The sequence below is a fragment of the Drosophila novamexicana genome, unplaced genomic scaffold (assembly GCF_003285875.2).
Source record: "Drosophila novamexicana strain 15010-1031.04,08,12 unplaced genomic scaffold, DnovRS2.1 tig00000008-arrow-pilon, whole genome shotgun sequence".
Taxonomy (NCBI): Eukaryota; Metazoa; Arthropoda; class Insecta; order Diptera; family Drosophilidae; genus Drosophila; species Drosophila novamexicana.
Window position 1 is genome coordinate 6,482,259 of NW_020824765.1, and position 24,226 is coordinate 6,506,484.

General features: G+C 38.4%; 3 protein-coding genes across 15 annotated transcripts in view; all 3 read right to left on the reverse strand.

The window, feature by feature from the left end:
• Window positions 1-413: 413 nt before the first annotated feature.
• LOC115764118 (zinc transporter ZIP1) lies at window positions 414-1,725 on the reverse strand. Its single transcript, XM_030706985.1, has 2 exons — window positions 654-1,725; window positions 414-493 (listed from the first exon to the last, which is right to left on the reverse strand). Exons 1-2 carry the CDS (start codon window positions 1,723-1,725, stop codon window positions 453-455), a joined length of 1,113 nt encoding a protein of 370 aa, XP_030562845.1. The 3' UTR covers window positions 414-452.
• Window positions 1,726-2,539: 814 nt separating this feature from the next.
• LOC115764124 (zinc transporter ZIP1) lies at window positions 2,540-3,430 on the reverse strand. Its single transcript, XM_030706996.1, has one exon. It carries the CDS (start codon window positions 3,428-3,430, stop codon window positions 2,540-2,542), a length of 891 nt encoding a protein of 296 aa, XP_030562856.1.
• Window positions 3,431-4,686: 1,256 nt separating this feature from the next.
• Window positions 4,687-24,226, reverse strand: part of LOC115761853 (putative leucine-rich repeat-containing protein DDB_G0290503) — a 29,972-nt gene continuing 10,432 nt past the window's right edge. For 2 of the 13 annotated variants that reach the window (XM_030705804.1, XM_030704243.1), the window contains 18 exons: window positions 23,889-24,203; window positions 23,187-23,831; window positions 22,944-23,126; window positions 22,741-22,878; window positions 22,490-22,672; window positions 16,526-16,657; window positions 15,999-16,322; window positions 15,751-15,939; window positions 15,549-15,686; window positions 14,798-15,067; window positions 14,096-14,278; window positions 8,000-8,131; window positions 6,869-7,025; window positions 6,637-6,803; window positions 6,422-6,578; window positions 5,748-5,914; window positions 5,481-5,663; window positions 4,687-5,405 (listed from right to left, as the gene is read on the reverse strand). In XM_030705804.1, coding sequence (XP_030561664.1) covers window positions 5,218-5,405; window positions 5,481-5,663; window positions 5,748-5,914; window positions 6,422-6,578; window positions 6,637-6,803; window positions 6,869-7,025; window positions 8,000-8,131; window positions 14,096-14,278; window positions 14,798-15,067; window positions 15,549-15,686; window positions 15,751-15,939; window positions 15,999-16,322; window positions 16,526-16,657; window positions 22,490-22,672; window positions 22,741-22,878; window positions 22,944-23,126; window positions 23,187-23,831; window positions 23,889-24,203 — 3,851 coding nt within the window. In that variant the 3' untranslated portion in view covers window positions 4,687-5,217. Of the gene's footprint in view, window positions 5,406-5,480; window positions 5,664-5,747; window positions 5,915-6,421; window positions 6,579-6,636; window positions 6,804-6,868; window positions 7,026-7,999; window positions 8,132-14,095; window positions 14,279-14,797; window positions 15,068-15,548; window positions 15,687-15,750; window positions 15,940-15,998; window positions 16,323-16,525; window positions 16,658-17,368; window positions 19,101-19,370; window positions 19,848-20,982; window positions 21,022-21,166; window positions 22,125-22,371; window positions 22,423-22,489; window positions 22,673-22,740; window positions 22,879-22,943; window positions 23,127-23,186; window positions 23,832-23,888; window positions 24,204-24,226 lie in introns of those variants that run through there. The other 11 variants (XM_030706602.1, XM_030705041.1, XM_030708981.1 and 8 more) reach the window with 9 other exon arrangements.

Below are 24,226 nucleotides of genomic sequence, written 5' to 3' on the forward strand. Positions count from 1 at the left end.
TATGAGCAAGACGATGTTAGCGCACTGCTGTGCTCAAATGTAGCTGTTAACGCGCTGTTGGGCTCATGTGAACTGTTAACTCTCTTACGTGTAGAGAGTGTTTGTCAATGTTACGGAAGCAGTGGAGCCTGTTAGTTTAACAGCTGACAAGCAGTGTGTAGACATGGACAGGCTATAAATAAGGAAATAAGGCAAGCGCGCGCAAATTTGAATAAAAACTTCTAAATCATATTGAATACATGGCTTATTTATTGAGAAATTATTTATAAATGTTTTATGGCACTTTATTCACAATTTGACAATATTCGCTTGTTTAATATACTCAGCATGTTTATGATCCGGCAATATACAGATGCCGATTATTTAACAATTTATTATGCTTATTTACGCTAACTATAGATACGTTAATTATAATTTACACATATTGATTTATGCATTAGCTCAAGCACACGCTAGGAACAGGAGTCACTATCAGCACCTTCCGCCTCGTCAGCTGTAAGAGATAAAGAGTGTTATAGTCATTCAACAAATTCCGCCAGAATTAATGCCCATGGCTTAGTTGACATCAATCACTTAACTTAACTTGATAACTTAAGGCTGGAGTGTGTCAATCAAAACCAATAGCGGCATTTCATTTCTATCAGTTCACTTACAAAGTACTTGTAGTCCAAACATTAAAGCAAAGCCCGCCAGAGCGGCTATATAGGCTCGCCAGCCCGCATGATTCTGCGTGAGAATCTCAAAGAATACCACATAAAGAAGCGTGCCCGAGGCAATGCCCTGGAGTATGCCCGAGGGCACGCTCGGCTGATTCGCATCCGCCTGCTGACTAATGCCAATGCCAATACCAATGCCAATGGGCGTGACAATCGAGAAAGTTATGAGATAGATAATGGCCAGCGAGGCGCGCGTGCGAGCCACCAGCAACTCCATGCCCACGCAGAAAGCCAGCACCAGTTTGTGGGCAGCGACAGCTCCAAACATGAACCACACAGTGCCCACGGTGCCCTCAAGGCCAATGGCCATGCCCTCGAAGAGCTCGTGCAGGGACAGGGCCAGTATAATGCCCAGGCCGCGCATGGAGGAACCACTGCTGTTCACTGGCATATGACTGTGCCCATGACCAGGCGCTGCATGCGGCAGCTCATGATCATAATGCTTGTGCTCCGGCATCGGATCCTGTGTGCTGGACTTCAAGGCGTCCTTCTTGCGTCTGGTGCTGCGCATCAGTACGCTGTGCCTAATGCTATGCCCACGCTCGAAGGCTTCGCTGGCCAGCGACTCCTTGCGGCTGAGCTTCTGCTGATGACGTCGCATAAACGAATGCATCACCTCGTCCAGAGCGTACATGAGAAAGAAGCCCGTGCAGAGCAGCATCTCAGGCAGGGCAAATGGCGTCGCCTCCAGAACGCCACAATGCTGCAGTAGCTCCACCACCTCAATCACCTCCGGCAGCATGTGCAGAAATGTGGTGCAGATCAATACGCCGCCGCCAAAGTAGATCAGGCAGCGCACCACTGTCGAGGCGCGCGTCTCCTCCGGATTCTGTTTGGTCCATTTCAGGCAGCGATCCAGCATGTACGGCAAACTGCCGCAAAGCACCGTAATCACAATCAGCAGCACCATCGCCACAATTTTGGCCACCAGCAGCGCATGCTGATCCACCGTTCCCATTCCCGAATCTCTCGCTATATTCACTTCCGACGGCGTTTGTATTCCGTACATCTTGGCAGCACCGAATGCAAGTCACAAGTGCAAACAATTTGCCAACGGTGCGACCACTTATACCCCTATCTGGTAGCCATAAACTATGGTGGTGCGCACTGACTGACAGCAGAAATTATGATCGCCTCTGGACTGACTTCCCAAGCGTTCGGCCGTCTGGTTCGGGACTTTGTTGCTAATTTAAGTAACATTGATTTTGATTGTTCGAAATGGTATCGAAATTTTAATTTGCTCCGATAAGAATGTCTTTATATATTATAATCTATGTAAGCCAGACTATGCACAGACATCCGCTACACTGAGAGAATTAAGTTTGCTGAAATAAATTAAATTAGGAGACATTTTCAGATTTTCCAACACTTTTTTAGTATTGTATAAAAATAATTAAAAATTTCGCTTTATCTTTTCTAAGAAATTTGATTGTTATATAAGCTTAAATTATAAGTAAGTTCTCTAATCAAAGCTTATTTCCATACTAAAAGCTTTTATGTGCTTTCAAAGCTGCTTTAAGCTTTTAAAACAATAATTTTACGCGGTGTTCTGGGCTAATAGCGTAACCTGTTCAAAGCTTTTTGCTTAATTGCACGCAAAAGCTTCTTAAAATAACGCTTGAAGCTTTCGTAGCTTCAATTTAACAGCTTTTCGTGTATCGTTATGTTGTAAAAGAACTGGTGTAGCTGCTGCATGCGGCTCAAACTTATGTTTATTTATTAATTGTTCCTCCAACAGAAGGGCATTCATATGCGGATTTTCCCGCAGCTTCGACGACTGCAAAAGAGCAAAGCTCAGGTTAAGTAGCCAATCTTTCACTCTTTCACTCACCTGCAATTTGCAAGCCAAACATAAGCAGAAAGCCGCCCAAGGAGCATAGAAATATTCGCCAGCCAGCGTGATTCTTGGCCACAATCTCAAAATAGACCACATAGAGCAGCGTGCCACAGGCGATGCCCTGCAGTATGCCCTCCGGAATGCTCGGCTGATTTGCGCTCGAGCCCTCGCTGACCGCAATGCCAATGCCGACGCCGATGGGCGTAACAATGGAGAAGACGCCCAGGTAAATGACAGCAATTAGCCAGCGTGTGTGGGCCATCATAATCTCCATGCCTATACAGAAGGCCAAGACTAGCTTGTGAGCCGCAATCGCACCGCACATAAACCAAACCGTATCCACGCTCTCCTCCAGCCCAATGGCCATGCCGCCAAAGAGCTCGTGCAGCGACAGAGCCACGATAATGCCCAGGCCACGCAGCCAATTGGGCTGCTCCGGATCGACTTGCTCCTGCTCTGAGCCCCGTTCGGGTGCCTCTTCTAGCGCCTGCTGCATGGCCTTTGCCTTTCGACGTTGTCGTCGGCCCACAATATAGTACATCAGCTCCTCGATTGCGTACATCAGAAAGAAACCAGTGCACATCAGCATCTCGGCCAAAGCAAAGGGCGTTGCCGCCAGCATGTGGCACTGTTGCAGGGCACTCACCACGCCGAGCACAGCCGGCAGCATGTGAATGAATGTGGTGGCAATTAGGACGCCGCCGCCAAAGTTGAGCAGGCACAGCACAGCCAGGAAATCCCGAGCATTGCTCTGCGTGCGTTGCGTCCACTTGAACCAGCGATCGAGCACATAGGGTATGAAGCAGAAGATTAATGTGACCAGCAGCAGGACCACAATAACTACAATTTTGGCCACCAGCAATTTGTGATCGTTCATGGCGCCAGCTGCAATAGAAATGGACTCCAATTGAAAAATTTCAACCAGCATTTGCTTTATATATGCCTTTCAACTAAGGCATATATGCTTACAAATATCAGGCTATTATTCTTTAAGTACTTGACTTATATCCTAAAGCTCTTAAGCATTTTTTAAAGCGGAAAATTTGCTGACACTACAGTAGAACCTCGGTGCTAAGAGATTGATTTGTAGAAACACAGATATTTTAAATAAATAACAGTCTTCTTTGGATAATACCAGTGTTATTAGAAGGAAACAAAGCAATTTATGGCTCGTTTATTTTGTTGTTAATAAAAATAAATTAAATAAACAAATGTTAAAATAGAATATTAATGGCAGGTTTGAACTGGCGACCTCTCCCTTGAGTCCGACGTTCAGTCCGACGCTTAGTCTACGACCCTAAAAGAATCTTCTTAGGAATTTATTATATATATTTATAATTTTTTATATTTAGATTAAAACCCAACATAAAATATTTTGTTTTAATATTTTTTACATTTTGTTATATGACAATTTTTGTTAGTGTTGTGTCACTGTAGTTCGGTAGATAATAACTTTTTCTGCTGGCTGCCAACCTGAAATTTCACCAGAGATAAGTAGTCGGGGACTTCGTAACTTTCACGTGGTAAACAACCGGCTGTTGAAAATTCAGACTGATAACTTCAAATTGCGGGAAAAAAGGCCTGCGGCATAGATAGCTCAGAGCTGATATCTCCCTGCTAAATTTGATATCACCTAGATTACAATGCCAATAACAACGTGAGCTAATTATTTATCGCATCATGAGTGTATTTAATAATATCATCCGATGATTCAAGGCTGTCAACGGGGGGCTGTCGCGCTAAAATTTTACTTCGCGCCTGGAAAAAACCCGAAAAGCCCCCTGTTTACCTCCAAAAATTTCAGACTGATAACTTTCGATGATTGTTAAAGGAACTATGTTTGAGTTAAATAAATCCAAATAAATATAGATGCTTATTCAAGAATTTAAATTAGTGTTTTTGTTTTTGTATTTATCCGTAATAGTTTACTGTAATTTTTATTCATGTTTTGCATTTATATTATATAATTATATTTGTAATTGTATTTAAATATAATTTTAAAAGTAATTACTATGACTTGAGTGTTGCCTTTAATTATTTATTGTTTTATTTATTTAAATGTTTAAGTACATAATTGTGAAGTGAAATATATGAAATATCGATATATTGATATATGGAAGCAGCCGGAAAATGTATATAAATATTTTGTAAAAATCAACGGATTTGGTTTGTTGTTGTTGTTGTCATTATTATCATGAAAATGATATATTATGTAATATTTGCAATGTTCTGTCACCAGGGACTCTCTCTCTCTCTCTCTCTCTCTCTCTCTCTCTCTCTTCCTCTCTCTCTGTGTCTCTGTCTGTCGCACAATACTTGGGGGCAGCATATTCGGCACTGTCGTTTTAAAGTCATTTCTTAAAGTCGTCTAATTTAGACGATTCCATGATGATAGTTCGTTATTTAATGTAATGCTTCATGATGATGATTGGGTGTGTGTGTGTTGTGCGTGCGTGCGTGTGTGTGTGTAGTGTCTTGTGTGTTTCGCTTCGTTTTTCTATTTAAGTTTTTCATTTGCTCTCTTCCTCTTCCTCTCACTCTCCCCCTCACTCTCCTTCTCGTTCTCTACACGCAGGCACGCCCTTGTAGTAGTTGCAATATCGTATGTTCTTCAATAAAATTTTGCCAACAGCATCCACAGTTGACCCACGGAGTAGGGCCACATCACGACTGTTTGGGATGCTGTACGGGGGGCGGTGGGGCGGGCTTGAAGCACTGCAGCAAGAAGGCGGTATAGATGACGAACGCCAGCGCCAGGGCTATCAGGGCGTACATGAATATGTTTAGTTCCGGCTGACGGAAGCGATTCTTGCGCAGCCATTCGAGCACCTCATCCTCCGAGAGCAAATCGCCTGTGCAACGAATACATACACACATTATTATACCTTATATTAAGCTAATAGCTACAGATACTAATGAAAACCTGCCTCTGTATATGCTGGGAAAACGGCGCCGGAAATAGACCATGGCTGGCAGCTTGGTAACGCCCCATTTTTTGGCATAACGCGAATCGGCCATTTTAACAAATGTTATATCCAAATTATCCGTTTCGCTGTCAATGTTCTCCAGTTTCTCCAGCGATGCAATGCTATCCGGCTGATTGTGTTCATCTGCCAGAGATTAAATATATATATTTGGGAATTTAAATTTAAATTTTATAATACAGATTTTATTTTTATATGCCCTGTACTTACAAAAGAACACGGATATAAATTCGTTTTCCTCGAGCAGCTTGTCAAGCATTTTGCGATTAACCTCTTCGATTTCGTTTTTAATTTCGAATACATCTTGTGATGTTAGCCAGGTAATAACCTTGTCATGCTGATGCATGTCGCCATCATAAAGCACAGGCACTTGTTTTCTAGAGATAATAAATAAATGAAATGTCATAGATTAAAATAAAATCATATTGCGATGGAAAAATCCAAATGTTGTATGGAAAGCTATGCTGTTTCTGAAGCTCAACATTAGTTAACCAGTTTTTAACTTGAATATAATCAATATATCCTGACCAATGTTTGAATCCGACAATCAGTCAAATGATATAGCTGCCATATAAAGGTCTGATCGAAAAAGTCCTCTTTGTATTAAAGTGAAATATGGATTTTTAAAAACTTTTATTACTTAACTACCATCGACTTTGGAGATTTATAAAACAGCCCTGTTCTTTTCCATTCTTCGTAAATGTAAATTTAATATTTATATTAAATATTTATAAGTATTTATACATTCTAAACTATTCTTTATATAATGTAGAAAATTCAATTATTGGAAAGAAAAAATATTGGAAAAGATTCTTATAAATACCTTCTACAAAACATTTGCTTTTGCTTTCAACAAAAATACCCTTTATTAGCATTCAACTTACCGGAAATACACCAGCGAGGGTATATTGACAACTTCATACTTTTTGGCCGCCTCCACGCTGGCAATTTTCACGAAATCAATGCCAAACATGTCAGCCTCACCATCAATTTCCTCGAGCTCCTCAAGTATCTCCTCGCACTCGGCACAATCATCGTCATCTAGAACGAAATGTTTTAGTATCCCAAAAAGTAGTGTATAGTACGACTGTCTGCTTACAGAAGAACACGACCAGCAAAGTGGACTCGGCCATGAGGCGATCCAACATGCGCTCGTTTACCTCCTCAATCTCATCGGCCAGCTCCCGATTGTCATCGTCTATCAACCACTCCAGGACGGACTGTTCGTTCTGTAGATCGCCCTCAAAGAGCAGGGGATTGCCATTGCTGTATAGGTTACATAATCCAAGAATGACTTTTATACTCTGCAACAATCAAGTACTTAAACCTACCGGAAGTAAACCAAGGCCGGGAAGGTCTTGATGGAATAACGTTTCGCCAGTTGAGGATCTTGTATTTTGACCATGTGTATGCCAAAGACGTCGCATTCATCGTCAATCAGCTCCAGACCCTCCAATATCTGATCACAGATATTGCAATTGATTTTGTCTGCGATAAGCAAAGTAACATATCATTAGAATATACTTTAGCTAATAAATTTTTGGTGTGTACTTTATAAGAATGTGAAGCGTAGACTGCGTAGCAGATAAGTTAGATAAGTTATATATAGAGGCGACGCAGCTAGTGGATAGAAAGAAAACGCCAAAACAAAAGGTATTCGCGCCCAAACTAAATTCTTTTTCAATTATTTATTTGCTAAAATTTAATTTTTGATTTGTTACAACAAATTCGCAACATTTTGGACAACATTTTAAGCAATAGACCCTGGTCAAGTGGGCGGGGCATTTAGTTTGGTCGTCAATACGTTTAAAAGCCGTGTTTAGTATAAGAGTTGTATAAGATTGGTTTAATAGATGTATAAGAGTCTTATAAGAGTTGTATAAGAGTTGCATAGGAGTTGTAAAAGAGCTGTATAAGAGTTGCATAGGAGTTGTATAATTGTTGTATAAGAGCTGTATAAGAGAACAGTTTTTGTGGTTTTTGTTTTAGGCAGAAATGTGTATCTTTGTTAGGAGCTCGAAAAACATGCGATCGATATTTATTTTGTTGGTTGTTGCGATTTGTAGACGGAAGGAATACGGAATACCTTGTTTTTGGATACGTTTTCTTTTACGTGAAATGTAGCTTTGTACGAATTGGCTGGATGAGTGTTTGGCGTTGGCGGTCAGGTTGCTTTCTTTAAGACTAGAGGGTGAGCAGAAACTTCGACAGTAAGCGGGTGGCTTGCCCCTTCGCTCAGTCGGCACTGAGGCGTTACAGATTTTGGGATATCGGTTTTTATTTTTTTGTATTTTTTATATTTTCGGATTGTTTGTGGTTGGTGTTGTGGTGCAGAGAGTTTGAGTTTTGTGTGGTGCGGTGGTGTTGGAGTTGCCAAGGTATATAATTGATATTGTGTGACATTATGAAAAGTTGTTTTCTCGTTCTTTTTCTTTTGTGTAATCTGATTTTGTACAACTTACAGAAGTAAACCGCCAGATATTGGGTTTCCTCTACCATGGTTTCCAGCATCTGACGTGTGATTAGCTCAATGCGATCCTCCGTCTTTTGAGTGATTAGCCACTGAAGTACTTCCTCCTCCTCGCTGAGCTCACCTGGCAGTAGAAAAATAAGATTTTAGAACGTGTACAATTGTTCCCAACTAATCGAGAGGGAAAACCATCTACAAAAATCCAAACCTCGTGAAAATCTGATGAGATTTGACCCAGTTATGGGGTTGGGAAATTTTGGCCAATGTCTATATACGAAACTTGGGGTAAGATTTTGACATGAATATTGACCAAAAAATATGTATTTAGATTTGAATGCCAGATTGATTTAGAGGGCGAACCATCAACAAAAATCCAAACCTCGTGAAAATCTGATGAGATTTGACCCAGTTATGGGGTTGGGAAATTTTGGCCCATGTCTATATACGAAACTTGGGGTAAGATTTTGACATGAATTTCGACTAAAAAATATGTATTCAGATTTGAATGCCCGATTGATTTAGAGGGCAAACCATCAACAAAAATCCAAGCCTCGTGAAAATCTGATGAGATTTGACCCAGTTATGGGGTTGGGAAATTTTGGCCCATGTCTATATACGAAAATTGGGGTAAGATTTTGACATGAATTTCGACCAAAAAATATGTATTCAGATTTGAATGCCAGATTGATCTAGAGGGCGAACCATCAACAAAAATCCAAACTTCGTGAAAATCTGATGAAATTTGACCCAGTTATGGGGTTGGTAAATTTTGGCCCATGTCTATATACGAAACTCGGGGTAAGATTTTGACATGAATTTCGACCAAAAAATATGTATTCAGATTTGAATGCCCGATTGATGTAGAGGGCAAACCATCAACAAAAATCCAAACCTCGTGAAAATCTGATGAGATTTGACCCAGTTATGGGGTTGGGAAATTTTGGCCCATGTCTATATACGAAACTTGGGGTAAGATTTTGACATGAATTTCGACCAAAAAATATGTATTCAGATTTGAATGCCAGATTGATTTAGAGGGCAAACCATCAACAAAAATCCAAATCTCGTGAAAATCTGATGAGATTTGACCCAGTAATGGGGTTGGGAAATTTTGGCCCATGTCTATATACGAAACTTGGGGTAAGATTTTGACATGAATTTCGACCAAAAAATATGTATTTAGATTTGAATGCCAGATTGCTTTAGAGGGCAAACCATCAACAAAAATCCAAGCCTCGTGAAAATCTGATGAGATTTGACCCAGTTATTGGGTTGGGAAATTTTGGCCCATGTCTATATACGAAAATTGGGGTAAGATTTTGACATGAATTTCGATCAAAAAATATGTATTCAGATTTGAATGCCAGATTGATCTAGAGGGCGAACCATCAACAAAAATCCAAACTTCGTGAAAATCTGATGAAATTTGACCCAGTTATGGGGTTGGTAAATTTTGGCCCATGTCTATATACGAAACTTGGGGTAAGATTTTGACATGAATTTCGACCAAAAAATATGTATTCAGATTTGAATGACCGATTGATGTAGAGGGCAAACCATCAACAAAAATCCAAACCTCGTGAAAATCTGATGAGATTTGACCCAGTTATGGGGTTGGGAAATTTTGGCCAATGTCTATATACGAAACTTGGGGTAAGATTTTGACATGAATTTCGACCAAAAAATATGTCTTCAGATTTGAATGCCCGATTGATTTAGAGGGCAAACCATCAACAAAAATCCAAACCTCGTGAAAATCTGATGAGATTTGACCCAGTTATGGGGTTGGGAAATTTTGGCCCATGTCTATATACGAAACTTGGGGTAAGATTTTGACATGAACTTCGACCAAAAAATATGTATTCAGATTTGAATGCCAGATTGATCTAGAGGGCGAACCATCAACAAAAATCCAAACCTCGTGAAAATCTGATGAGATTTGACCCAGTTATGGGGTTGGGAAATTTTGGCCCATGTCTATATACGAAAATTGGGGTAAGATTTTGACATGAATTTCGACCAAAAAATATGTATTCAGATTTGAATGACCGATTGATGTAGAGGGCAAACCATCAACAAAAATCCAAACCTCGTGAAAATCTGATGAGATTTGACCCAGTTATGGGGTTGGGAAATTTTGGCCAATGTCTATATACGAAACTTGGGGTAAGATTTTGACATGAATTTCGACCAAAAAATATGTATTCAGATTTGAATGCCCGATTGATTTAGAGGGCAAACCATCAACAAAAATCCAAACCTCGTGAAAATCTGATGAGATTTGACCCAGTTATGGGGTTGGGAAATTTTGGCCCATGTCTATATACGAAACTTGGGGTAAGATTTTGACATGAATTTCGATCAAAAAATATGTATTCAGATTTGAATGCCAGATTGATCTAGAGGGCGAACCATCAACAAAAATCCAAACTTCGTGAAAATCTGATGAAATTTGACCCAGTTATGGGGTTGGTAAATTTTGGCCCATGTCTATATACGAAACTTGGGGTAAGATTTTGACATGAATTTCGACCAAAAAATATGTATTCAGATTTGAATGCCCGATTGATGTAGAGGGCAAACCATCAACAAAAATCCAAACCTCGTGAAAATCTGATGAGATTTGACCCAGTTATGGGGTTGGGAAATTTTGGCCAATGTCTATATACGAAACTTGGGGTAAGATTTTGACATGAATTTCGACCAAAAAATATGTATTCAGATTTGAATGCCCGATTGATTTAGAGGGCAAACCATCAACAAAAATCCAAACCTCGTGAAAATCTGATGAGATTTGACCCAGTTATGGGGTTGGGAAATTTTGGCCCATGTCTATATACGAAACTTGGGGTAAGATTTTGACATGAATTTCGACCAAAAAATATGTATTCAGATTTGAATGCCCGATTGATCTAGAGGGCGAACCATTAACAAAAATCCAAACTTCGTGAAAATCTGATGAAATTTGACCCAGTTATGGGGTTGGTAAATTTTGGCCCGTGCCTATATACGAAACTTGGGGTAAGATTTTGACATGAATTTCGACCAAAAAATATGTATTCAGATTTGAAAGCCAGAATGATTTAGAGGGCAAACCGTCAACGAAAATCCAAACCTCGTGAAAATCTGATGAAATTTGACCCAGTTATGGGGTTGGGAAATTTTGGCCGATGTCTATATACGAAACTTGGGGTAAGATTTTGACATGAATTTCGACCAAAAAATATGTATTCAGATTTGAATGCCAGATTGATCTAGAGGGCGAACCATTAACAAAAATCCAAACTTCGTGAAAATCTGATGAGATTTGACCCAGTTATGGGGTTGGGAAATTTTGGCCCATGTCTATATACGAAACTTGGGGTAAGATTTTGACATGAATTTCGATCAAAAAATACGTATTCAGATTTGAATGCCAGATTGATCTAGAGGGCGAACCATCAACAAAAATCCAAACTTCGTGAAAATCTGATGAAATTTGACCCAGTTATGGGGTTGGTAAATTTTGGCCCATGTCTATATACGAAACTTGGGGTAAGATTTTGACATGAATTTCGACCAAAAAATATGTATTCAGATTTGAATGACCGATTGATGTAGAGGGCAAACCATCAACAAAAATCCAAACCTCGTGAAAATCTGATGAGATTTGACCCAGTTATGGGGTTGGGAAATTTTGGCCAATGTCTATATACGAAACTTGGGGTAAGATTTTGACATGAATTTCGACCAAAAAATATGTATTCAGATTTGAATGCCAGATTGATCTAGAGGGCGAACCATCAACAAAAATCCAAACTTCGTGAAAATCTGATGAGATTTGACCCAGTTATGGGGTTGGGAAATTTTGGCCAATGTCTATATACGAAACTTGGGGTAAGATTTTGACATGAATTTCGACCAAAAAATATGTATTCAAATTTGAATGCCCGATTGATTTAGAGGGCAAACCATCAACAAAAATCCAAACCTCGTGAAAATCTGATGAGATTTGACCCAGTTATGGGGTTGGGAAATTTTGGCCGATGTCTATATACGAAACTTGGGGTAAGATTTTGACATGAATTTCGACCAAAAAATATGTATTCAGATTTGAATGCCAGATTGATCTAGAGGGCGAACCATTAACAAAAATCCAAACTTCGTGAAAATCTGATGAAATTTGACCCAGTTATGGGGTTGGTAAATTTTGGCCCGTGCCTATATACGAAACTTGGGGTAAGATTTTGACATGAATTTCGACCAAAAAATATGTATTCAGATTTGAAAGCCAGAATGATTTAGAGGGCAAACCATCAACGAAAATCCAAACCTCGTGAAAATCTGATGAAATTTGACCCAGTTATGGGGTTGGGAAATTTTGGCCGATGTCTATATACGAAACTTGGGGTAAGATTTTGACATGAATTTCGACCAAAAAATATGTATTCAGATTTGAATGCCAGATTGATCTAGAGGGCGAACCATTAACAAAAATCCAAACTTCGTGAAAATCTGATGAAATTTGACCCAGTTATGGGGTTGGTAAATTTTGGCCCGTGCCTATATACGAAACTTGGGGTAAGATTTTGACATGAATTTCGACCAAAAAATATGTATTGAGATTTGAAAGCCAGAATGATTTAGAGGGCAAACCATCAACAAAAATGCAAACTTCATGAAAATCTGATGAGATTTGACCCAGTTATGGGGTTGGGAAATTTTGGGCCATGTCTATATACGAAACTTGGGGTAAGATTTTGACATGAATTTCGACCAAAAAATATGTATTCAAATTTGAATGCCAGATTGATTTAGAGGGCAAACCATCAACAAAAATCCAAACCTCGTGAAAATCTGATGAGATTTGACCCAGTTATGGGGTTGGGAAATTTTGGCCCATGTCTATATACGAAACTTGGGGTTAGATTTTGACATGAATTTCGACCAAAAAATATGTATTCAGATTTGAATGCCCGATTGATTTAGAGGGCAAACCATCAACAAAAATCCAAACCTCGTGAAAATCTGATGAGATTTGACCCAGTTATGGGGTTGGGAAATTTTGGCCCATGTCTATATACGAAACTTGGAGTAAAATTTTGACATGAATTTCGACCAAAAAATATGTATTCAGATTTGAATGCCAGATTGATCTAGAGGGCGAACCATCAACAAAAATCCAAACTTCGTGAAAATCTGATGAAATTTGACCCAGCTATGGGGTTTGTAAATTTTGGCCCATGTCTATATACGAAACTCGGGGTAAGATTTTGACATGAATTTCGACCAAAAAATATGTATTCAGATTTGAATGCCCGATTGATGTAGAGGGCAAACCACCAACAAAAATCCAAACCTCGTGAAAATCTTATGAGATTTGACCCAGTTATGGGGTTGGGAAATTTTGGCCCGTGCCTATATACGAAACTTGGGGTAAGATTTTGACATGAATTTCGACCAAAAAATATGTATTCAGATTTGAATGCCAGATTGATCTAGAGGGAGAACCATCAACAAAAATGCAAACTTCATGAAAATCTGATGAGATTTGACCCAGTTATGGGGTTGGGAAATTTTGGGCCATGTCTATATACGAAACTTGGGGTAAGATTTTGACATGAATTTCGACCAAAAAATATGTATTCAAATTTGAATGCCAGATTGATTTAGAGGGCAAACCATCAACAAAAATCCAAACCTCGTGAAAATCAGATGAGTTTTGACCCAGTTATGGGGCTGGGAAATTTGTACTATTGTCTATATACGAATCTTGGGTAAAGTTTTCGACATGAATTTCGACTAAAAAACATGTATTCAGATTTCAATGCCGGAATAATCTAGAAGGAAAACTGTTAACAAAAAGCCAAACTTCGTAAAAATCGGATGCGTTTTGACTCAGTTATGGGACTGGGAAATTTTGACCCATGTCCATACGTCTATGAGTCAGTCAGTCAGTCATTCAGTCATTCATTTAGTAAGTCAGTCAGTCAATCGGGACAAACCGTTTAATATATATAGATAAGTAATCTAAAATGTTGGTCTGCAGCTTGTAACTGGGTATCTTCTAGTCGAGCATACGAGCACATTTACTTGCTTAATACCTTACCTTCAAAAACGTTGGGTATGCCGCCTTCAAAGTAGACCAGAGCCGGATACTCGTGGACACCATAACCGTCGGCCACAGAGAAGTCGCGTGTTTTGACAAATGTGATGCCATGCTTATCGCAGTCGTCGTCAATATTCTCCAGTTCCTCCAGCACCTTGGTGCACTGCTCACAGCCATCGGCATCTGGGAGAGTTTTGTTTTGATTGATTGTGGAAAACGGGAATATGCATATTATAACAAAGAGTGCACACTAGACAAAGGCGGGCGGGCGTGGGGTGTGGCAATAGAACATACTACGAGCAAGCACTACACATAAACTAAGCACAAAATGGGTAACAGAAGTGGAAAACTTGTGTTTAGAGAGAAAAAGCAGCAAAGTATACATAACACATAGAAGGTAGTACAGCTAGAGCACAACAGACATATATATATATATAGAGATATATAAAGAGAAAGAAAGAAAGAGAGAGAGAAAGTGTATTGGCAAGTTCGGTGTGCTTGGATTGGGTACTGAAGTTGTTTTTCAGGTGCGCTACAGCAAAATATCGGGTAAGACATTCTCAAAGGTGTATGTACATATATATACGTGTGTGCGTGTGTGGGTGTGGGTGTGTGTGTGTGTGTGTGGTTAAACATTCTTGGAATCATTCCATTTGTGTTGGCTATACAAAATTTATTAAATTTGACACGTATTTGCGCTACCATCTTCTTGTTTGCCAGCTGAAGCGTTGGCATCCGTTGCTCCACCCTCGCCACCCTCGGCACCCTCGGTGCCCTCGGCGCCCTCGCCACCAGCTGCAGCAGCACCAGCAGCAGCACCACCGCCGCCGCCACCACCTGCCTCAGGATCGCTGCCAAAGGCGGCCGCTGCACTGGCGGTGCCGCCATCCTGTTGATGCTGTTCGCGCTCCTTTTTCAGGCGCGCCTTGCGCATTGCTTTCGAATTGCAAATATCGCACTTGGTCTTGTTCCCTACGTGATTATTATTATTTTTTTGTCGTTTGGTGCAATTTGTGGCGTTTTTTTTTTTGTTTTAAATATTTTTTTTTTAAATAGAAATATAAATGTGGTAAAAAGTCTTGTTGGTTAGATACATTTGAGCGCTGATAAAAATATAGCTTAAGATTAAATTATAGTTAAAATGTTATGAATAAAAGACCTGCTTAAACGAAATGATGGACTGCAAACTGTTTGCGCAAAAGAGTGAGCATAAATTATATCGAGCACTTGGATACTCTACAAATAATGTAACAAGAGGTTTGGCAATGAGAGACAGACACAACATTTAGGCGCCGCAAAGTATGCTATAGAAAGACAATTTGCACTCAATATAAGTTTATGTCACCAAACCGATTGCAGCTGTTAAACGCTGGATAAACTTAACAAATTTAACTTTTTTTTTCATCATATTATTTGTTAAATATATCGCACGTTTTGGTCATTTTGAACTTACAGAAGTATACAGCTATGGAGCCAGACTCTTCGATTAACTGAACGAGTCGTTCGCCTTCGAGATCTTCAATAACATCTCCACTTGGATCCTTTTGCGTAAGCAACCAAGATAGGATCTGTTCTTCTTCATAAAGATCACCTGCGTGCAGAATGCCAAAAATAAATTCCAAAACTGGCCCAATTAATGTGCTTCGGATACCAACCGGCGTATATAACTGGCTCCTTGGATGTGGGCTTAAAGAAGACGATGGCGGGCAGTGCGAAGACGCCGTATTCCTTGGCCATTTGCTTGTCGTCGATCTTGACAAAATCAATGCCCGCCTTATCCGCATCATCATCGATGTGCTCCACCTCAGCCAGGACGCGTGGACACTGCTTGCACTCCTCGCTGTCTGTTGGATGCAATACGAATTGGCATATACTCTACCTTAACATAAAGTCGGGTACTTACAGAATATGACCGCTACATAGTCGGAATTCTTGCGTATTTTCTCGAACATCTTGCGATTGACCTGCTCAATGTGATCGGTCATTTCCATATTGGCCGGACTCGTTAGCCAGTCAAGCACCTCCTCCTCGTCATCGATGTCGCCGTCGTAGTTAATGTATTTGCCTTTGCGGAAATAGGTCAGGCCGGGCGGATTTCTATAGCCATATTTCTTGGCCATCAGCTTGTCATGCATTTTGACTATATAAATGCCATATTCGGCAGCCTCATCGTCGATCAGTTCAATGTGTCGCAGCACACGCGGAGAGTCCGGATCATCCTCTTTGTCTGTAAATAATCCATATGCAAATACACTTTGTTAATAAATTTAAATGAAAATTGTTTTCTTTTGCTTTCTGTTGGGCAGTTACAGTTTTTAGTGGGCGCGCAAATTCATACTTTCATAAGTACATATATTTATATATGCATTTTATTTATTTTTGGTTTTTAGATCTTTATGCTTAGAATACCTTAATGTGGCGCATACTTACAGAAGACAACCGCTAAAAAGTCTTTCGTGCCTATATATTCAATTAGTTGTTCTCGATTAATAAGCTCAATGCTTTGATCGGCCTTCTGCTCCAGTATCCAATTGAAGACCTCTTGGTTACTCTCCAAATTACCTGCATATCAAATTTAATGCTTTAAGTTAATGTGATTTCTTTTTAAAAGAAGGGTTTTTCTTAAATTTTGTTTTGGTTCCAGTTTTGAACATACCTGTTGGCTGCAGTTTGTCAATCAATCAAGAGTTGTTTTTTTTGCTTTTCATTTTATAAACAAAATTTATAACTTTCGTTCTCAGTTTAAATATATGTATATTGTTTTTGTTGCCCCTTTTGGCTTTGGCCCAATAACATTGGGCATTGCGCCAATATTTTTGGCTCTGGAGACCGCGTTAATTAATTGCAAACATTTGGCTGACAATGTGACTAAATTGTTTTCGAAAATAATGCAAAAATCTTTTATGGTTATACATAAATTGCGACAAATCTGTTTATATAGCTGAGAATAAGAACCGCTTGCGTGTAATGAAATCATTTTTAATGCTTTCAACAAAAAACAACCAAAACATAATAATCTTTTTGTTTTTTTTTTTTTTTTTTTTTTTTTTTTTTGTATTTGTGCGAACGCTTAAGTATATAAAAAGAACCTAATTTTGATTTTGTTTGTTCGTGTGAAATTTACAATTTTTTTTGCTTTTCGCTTTACAGTTTTACAAAAAATGTTCTTGTTTATTCCATTAATTAATTACATATGTATAAATAGTTCATTTAAAAAGAGTTAATAAAAACTTTAACAAAATACATTTTGCTCGAGTTTTTCTTTTATTTTGCTTTATTTTTTTTTTTTTATCTTTACAGCTGCTGTTCAACAACAAATATTTTAAAAATTCTTACAAAAGAAATGTGACTCTCAGTGACAAAAGGCTTACAAGATAAGCTAAGGAAAATAAAATTAGAATTCGATATTTTGCAAATATCGATAACAAATCGCTTACAGTGAGCCGAGCCAGGCCGAACTGGCACTCAGAAAAGAGAGAGAAGAGAAGAGAGAAAAAAAAAAACAATATGGCGAGCATTTTGCGAGGCCAGTGTTGCAAATCTAGCGAAAGATTTGACAGCCATTCATAATATTAAGTATACGAACTGTATGATGAATATATAAGCGAGTATTTGTTTTTAGTTAATAAATCTTTTAAATCTGCGCTTGCTTGTGTTTTAATTGCCACAACAACAAAGAATATAAGTTTAGTTATGATTTATATGAAATATATATATGCTTGGCTCTTTACAGTTAGCTATGTAAATAGTTTAGTTGTATTGTAGTTTGCGCTTCTCTCTCATTGTAAAATTGTTTAAAAAATATTTATTTGTTTTGTGTTTATACTAGCTACATACATAAATGTAAATTGTATATTGTAACAAAATAAAAGTAGTAAGTAGTATCAAAAAGTTTATGCTCAGTTATTGAAAATTTTTCGTGTTGGTTTTTATGTATTGTTAATTACGAATTGTTTTTATTTACTTTTAGCTAAATATATACCTGAAATTCTGAAAAGTTGGTTATATATTCGAGTGTGTGCGTGTGCGTGTGTGTGTGTGTGTGTGTTAATAGTAAGTTTTGTTGTTGCAGTAATTGCTTTTAATTTGAACAAAGTTTTGTTGGCGCAATTGAAATCCATTGACAAAATGCAACAAATTTAGTTTTAGTTTAGTTTTTTCGTTGTAGTTTTAGTTTCAGTTTTTTTTTAACAGACAGGCAGCCTCGACAGGAAAATAGTCAAAAGTGCAAAAGTACCAAAAGTTACGTTAAGTGAATTAGTTAATTGTAGTTTTGAGTTGCGTGGCCAACGTTATTGTTGTTATTGTTAATTAACAATAAGGCTGACCTGCTCTAACCGCTGCAGTTACGTGTGGAACAAAGAGTAACAGTTCGTTTTTCTTTTCCAAGAAATTCGCTTTAAACATTTTCATTTGATCGGGTGTCGTTTGAGTAATATTTAATATTAAAGTAACGCATTTGGCCGCCAAAAAATAAACTCATTTCTGTTGGGCAGTGTAGCTTGTGGCTCTTGTTTTTAGTATTAATTTACACAACCTGCTGAGTTAAGTTGTTGTTGCTGTTGTTGTTGTCTTTTGGGATGCATGTTGCACTTACAAATTATAATAATGACAATCACAAACAAAATCACACATTACACTTTACAGTTCATAATGATAATTAATTATAGATAGAAACCCGCTGTTCAAGGTTTTTTTACAGCAGAGAGTTCTTAGATCTTAGATTTATGCGTGCTTTGCTTTGTTGCTGTTTTTGTTGTTGTTGTTGTTGTTGTTCTTGGTTTTTGTTTAACTTATTTGCATTTGGTTTTTGGCAACATGACAACAGTGCGTATACGTGCTACTTTAAATATTGCATATCACTGAATCATACAATCATTCGAATTGCTTTTGTTTTCTATATATTTAACATTCAGTTTAAAATTGTTGCCTTACTCCCACAGAGAGATATCCTGAAAAATGAGGTCATACAAATTTTTTAGTCGATTTTGGAAAAAATTAATGCCTGCAAGACACAAAAAAAAGAGAAAAAAGAGAGAGAAATATACAAATCAAATTACAACCAGATATGTCTGTTTTTTTTGAGTGTGTGTGTGTGAGTGGGTGTGTGCACAACAACAAATACTTGTGATTGAAAACTGAACTGAATCTGTATATATGGTTTGTGTCTTACAATTTTGACAAAATATAATAATAATAAAAAAAAAATTAAAAACATATGATTTATGTTTGGGTACTTTTAGTTTTTAATATCTTGGGGTGGAACGCGACGTACCGGTTTTAACGTTCAGTTTATTGCCCGACTTCTTGGACGATTTCTTGGTCTTCTCCAGCTCAACGGACTCATCCTCCTCCTGCTGCTGCAGTTTGGTCAGGGGTTTCTTGGACGTTTGGCCGGCTCGCTTGTTCGCATACGACACCTTCACCAGGGGCACATTATCATCATCATCGTCGTCGTCGTCGTCATCATCATCATCGTTGCGCTTGGACTGCTTCTTTTGGGCGAGGGGCTTGGCGGTGGATTTACTTGGAGTGCTCGATGCGGAGGCAAATTTAAAGTTGCCGCCCTGACGCTTGCTGGATTCACCAGCGCTGTGTCCGATGCGCTGGGCCGTCATTTTAGGAACTTTGGTTGACCTCTCCAATTTGGTTGGACAGCATTGGAATGGTTTGTAATCGTTGGGCACATAACTGTTGCCGCGCTTAGCTGAATGGCCGTCGTGACCCAATCCAACATAGAAACATTCGTCATCTGTGTGAGCAAACAAACAAAAACATTTTGTCAGATTGTTTTAGTTCTTAATTTTTTGTTTTGTTTTTTTTTTTTTTGTTTTTTATTTTTTCATTTTGTTTTGGTATTTTTTTTTTTATTTTTAATTTAAAGAAATCACTAACAAGAAAATTTATTACGAGATAATCAAAAAGTAAACAAAAGTGCATAAAGAGTAGGCGAGAAATTACGTAATAAAAGTCGTAAAAGTTGCTTTTATTTTTCAACACCTTCGAAATTACCACAAAGAGCAGTTAGTACGATTTTCATAATATTTTCTTCATAGATAGTTTGATAGATTGATTTCTTTCTAGAGTAAAAAAAGCGTGCTTTATGAATGAACAAAATTTTTTCAAATCGTTTTTTTTTTTTCACATTAATTTTGCTATTCAACTAATAACTGACAAAATGCTTTTGATGCTGACTGTACAGGTATTAAGTCCAAATTCAGTTTTTGTACTAGATTTCAATGTTTGGATCGTTGTACTTATTTTTTCATTTTATATACTATTTATATATTTGGTTTTTACTTTAACACGTTGCACAAAGACGCCTCTGGTTTTGGTTGTATATATCATTATTTAGCAGAGCGGGTTCGTCATTAATTATAAATTAACAAATAAAAACGTTTGCTTAAGTAATAAAAGAACAATAATTATATCAATAATCGAAATAATCAAGTTATTAACAATTTCTTGTTCATAATATTTTTTTTTTTTTTAACAATTAAATAAAAGAACTTTTCATAATATAAAAAAGTATAATTGCTTTTTTTTTTGTTGATAAATTTTCAAACATTGTGTCAGCTATGATTTTTGCATTATTTTATTATTTTGTTTTTTACCAAATTTGTTCACTTTTTTTTAGAGAAGTTATAGGATTGGGTTCTTCATACAATATTGTGGGTAAATCGAAGCATTGGATAGGTCTTAATACATTCACGAGGGCAAACACTGACGTGGCTTTTAGTGTGTGTGTCTGCGTGTGTGTGTGTGTGTATGCGTGTATATCTCCAATTTATTTTTTTTTTTATGTTTTGTGGGTGTAGATGAATTACTTTAGCACAAAAGCTATGCGCAACACATTTAGATATATCGCGATAAATTGCTTTTGTTACCTTTGTGAAATGCATTTTTAGAATTCCTTTTACCCAAGTCTGTAGATAGACAATTAAAATACTGTAGTGTGAGTTATTTTGTATGGACTTGTTTATATATAAAATATTTTTTTTGGTGTTCGGCGGGTCAGGGAGTAGGTCACAACAATAAACAACTTCAGTTAGTGCGGCAATGGCAACTCACATTCACGTATTACCTATTTCATCTATAAGATCACCCGAGCATAGATCAGAAAGCCGATGTATCGTTCTGCCTTTAGCTTTGTGCTTATATATTTGCTTGCTGATATCTTCTTCTTCGTCGTCATCGTTATTGTTATCGTCATCGTCATCGTCGTCATCGTTATCGTCATCGTCGTCATCATTGTCGTTATCTTTGCCTTTTTCGTCATCGTCTTCATCGTCATCATCTTTGTCGTTTTTTATGTCCTCGTCGTCGTCCTCATCATCGTTTTCATCCTCGTCCTCTTCGTCTTCGTCGTCGTTATCTTCATCGTCTTCGTCGTCGTCGTCATCGTCAATGTCTTTATCGTTGTCGTTGTCGTCCTCGTCGTCGTCGTCGTCTTCGTCATCGTCACCGTTTCCATCCTCATCTTCATCATTGTCTTCATCATCATCATTTTCGTCCTCATCTTCATCGTCATTGTCTTCATCATTTTCATCGTCGTCCTCGTCCTCGTCATTGTCATTGTCATTATCGTTGTCTTCGTCATTTTCATCATCGTTATCGTCATCATTTTTATTATCGCCATCGTCATCGTCATCGTCATCGTCATCGTCATCGTCATCGTCATCGTCATCGTCCTCGTCTTCATCATCGTCTCCGTTCTCATCGTCTCCATTCTCGTCGTCATCCTCATCTTCATTGTCATTGTCATCATCTTTATCGTTATCATTATCATCGTCGTCGTCATCGTTGTCGTCGTCATCGTCATCTTCGTCGTCGTCATTGTTGTCTTCATTATTATCGTCATCATCGTTATCGTCATCGCCATTATCATCGTCATTGCGCGAATTTTTTCGTAATTTTTCTTTTCGTATCGTTTGTTGCAGACGTTTTAGTTTTTCTCTTTTATCCACATCACTTTCTTTTGGATAGCTCAATTTAACAATTTTCTCATCACTTCCATCGTCATCGTTGCCTATTATATATCATATATATATCGAAAGTATTCATTACGTTTTGTCATTTTATAAATGGCTATAAACGGGTAGAATGATATTTGGATATATCCGACTTGCTTGGATTTGATATGCAATCTCTATTTTTTTTTTGTTTTTTTTTTATTTTGGCCAAGATATTGTGGGCTCAACTGATTTGATATTGAATGTTTGGCTTATGAGCGTGAATTAGAAAGCAGAGAAAACATTTGAAACAAGAACGCTTACTCTTTTGATTGATTAACCACTGCAGCACACGATTTTCATTTTTGAGATTACCTTTAAGAATATTAAATAATATTTAGCAATATATATGATTTAAGGTTTTACAGATCTGTCAGCTTACCATCATACATGATCGGAACGCCTGTCTCGTAGTAGACTAAGGCTGGGAATGCGAAAATGCCAATTTCATGAGCCAGCTTAACATCATTCGATTTGACAAACTGTATGCCATGCTTATCGGTATCGTCATCGATATTCTCCAACTCTTCCAAGATGCCGGGGCATGTCTCGCACTCATCATCGTCTGTGTATGGCATGAAAAGACATTGTTAAATTCTATTTGCTTACAATATTGCCGTTATTCGAACGCACAGAAGAAAACAGCGAGATGTTCAACGTCGTTGATCAACACTTGCAGCGTTTTGCGATCGACTGATTCGATAACATCGGCAGTCGACTCATGCAAATCGATAACCCATTCCAGAATTTCCTCTTCCTTCATCAGATCACCTGTGAAAAATTGCCCCATTATGATTATTTACTAGCTCACATAATAATTATTATTGTTTTCTTACCGGTGTAAATTGTTCTAAACTTATGTCTATAAAATGCAAGCGCCGGCAAACCGGGCAGATCGTATTCCTTGTCAATATCGTCATCGGATGTCTTTACAAAGTCAATGTCTTTTTCCTCGCACTCGTCATCGATGTTCTCCAATTCGTTAAGGATCTTCTGTGCCTTCTTATCCCCCTCGGCGTCTGTTGAAAACGAACCCCAACATGAATATTATGGTTTCTAATACGATTTGAAGTACTTACAGAAGAACACGACAACATGATCGTTTTCTGCCAAAATTTTATCCAACATTTTCACATTGACCTCCTCGATTTTGCCGGGAATCTCGAGGGTTTCGTCATCGGTGATCCAAGCTAAGACCTCGTCCTCGTCATCCAAATCGCCCGTAAAGTGCAATGGATCACGATTTCTGAAGAACACTAATCGTGGATAAGATTTGACATTGTATTTCTTAGCGACGCCCGTATCCTCAGTGGTAACAAATATAATGCCGGCCTCGTCTAGCTCATCGTCGATGCTTTCCAATGCGTTCAGAGTATGGTCACAGGACTCTCCCGGCTCGCAGGGACCCGTAAAGAATACAACAACATACTCATGCTCATTGATCAGATTAACGAGAATCTCATCGGTGACCTCCTCAATGGTCGCCGTTTTCTTCTGCACCACCAGCCATTCAAGGACCTCGTCCTCGTTCATCAGATCGCCCTCGTACAAAGCGGGTATCTTGTTCTCAAAGTATATCAGCGCTGGCAAATGATCGAGACCGTACTCCTTGGCCTCGGCGGCATTATCGATGCGTACAATGACAATGCCCTCCTTTTCGAGCTCATCGTCAATGTTCTCCAGTTCGTTCAGGATGCGCATGTCCTGTTTGTCTTCCTTGTCATCTGGAAACAGGCTTAACGCTTAACAATATGTTATCGATAAGTATTTGGATAGCTTACAAAAGATGACAGCCAAATGTTCGGTGTTCTCGACCAATTTGTCTTTCATTTCGTCGGTAACCTCGGGAATTTCGGAATAACGCTTCTGATGCACCAGCCAGCCAAGCAGCTCGTCTTCTTTCATTAGATCACCCTCGTAGATGTGCGGAATACCACGTTCGAAGAGCACAATCGAGGGTATCTCATCGATACCCCATTCTTTGGCTTCTTTATCGTCATCGATTTTTACGAAAGCGATATCGTTCTGATCGCACTCATCGTCAATGTTTTCCAGTTCTGCGAGAACTTTCTGTGATTTCTTTTGATCTTTGTCATCTGCGAAAGATTGTTATCGATTA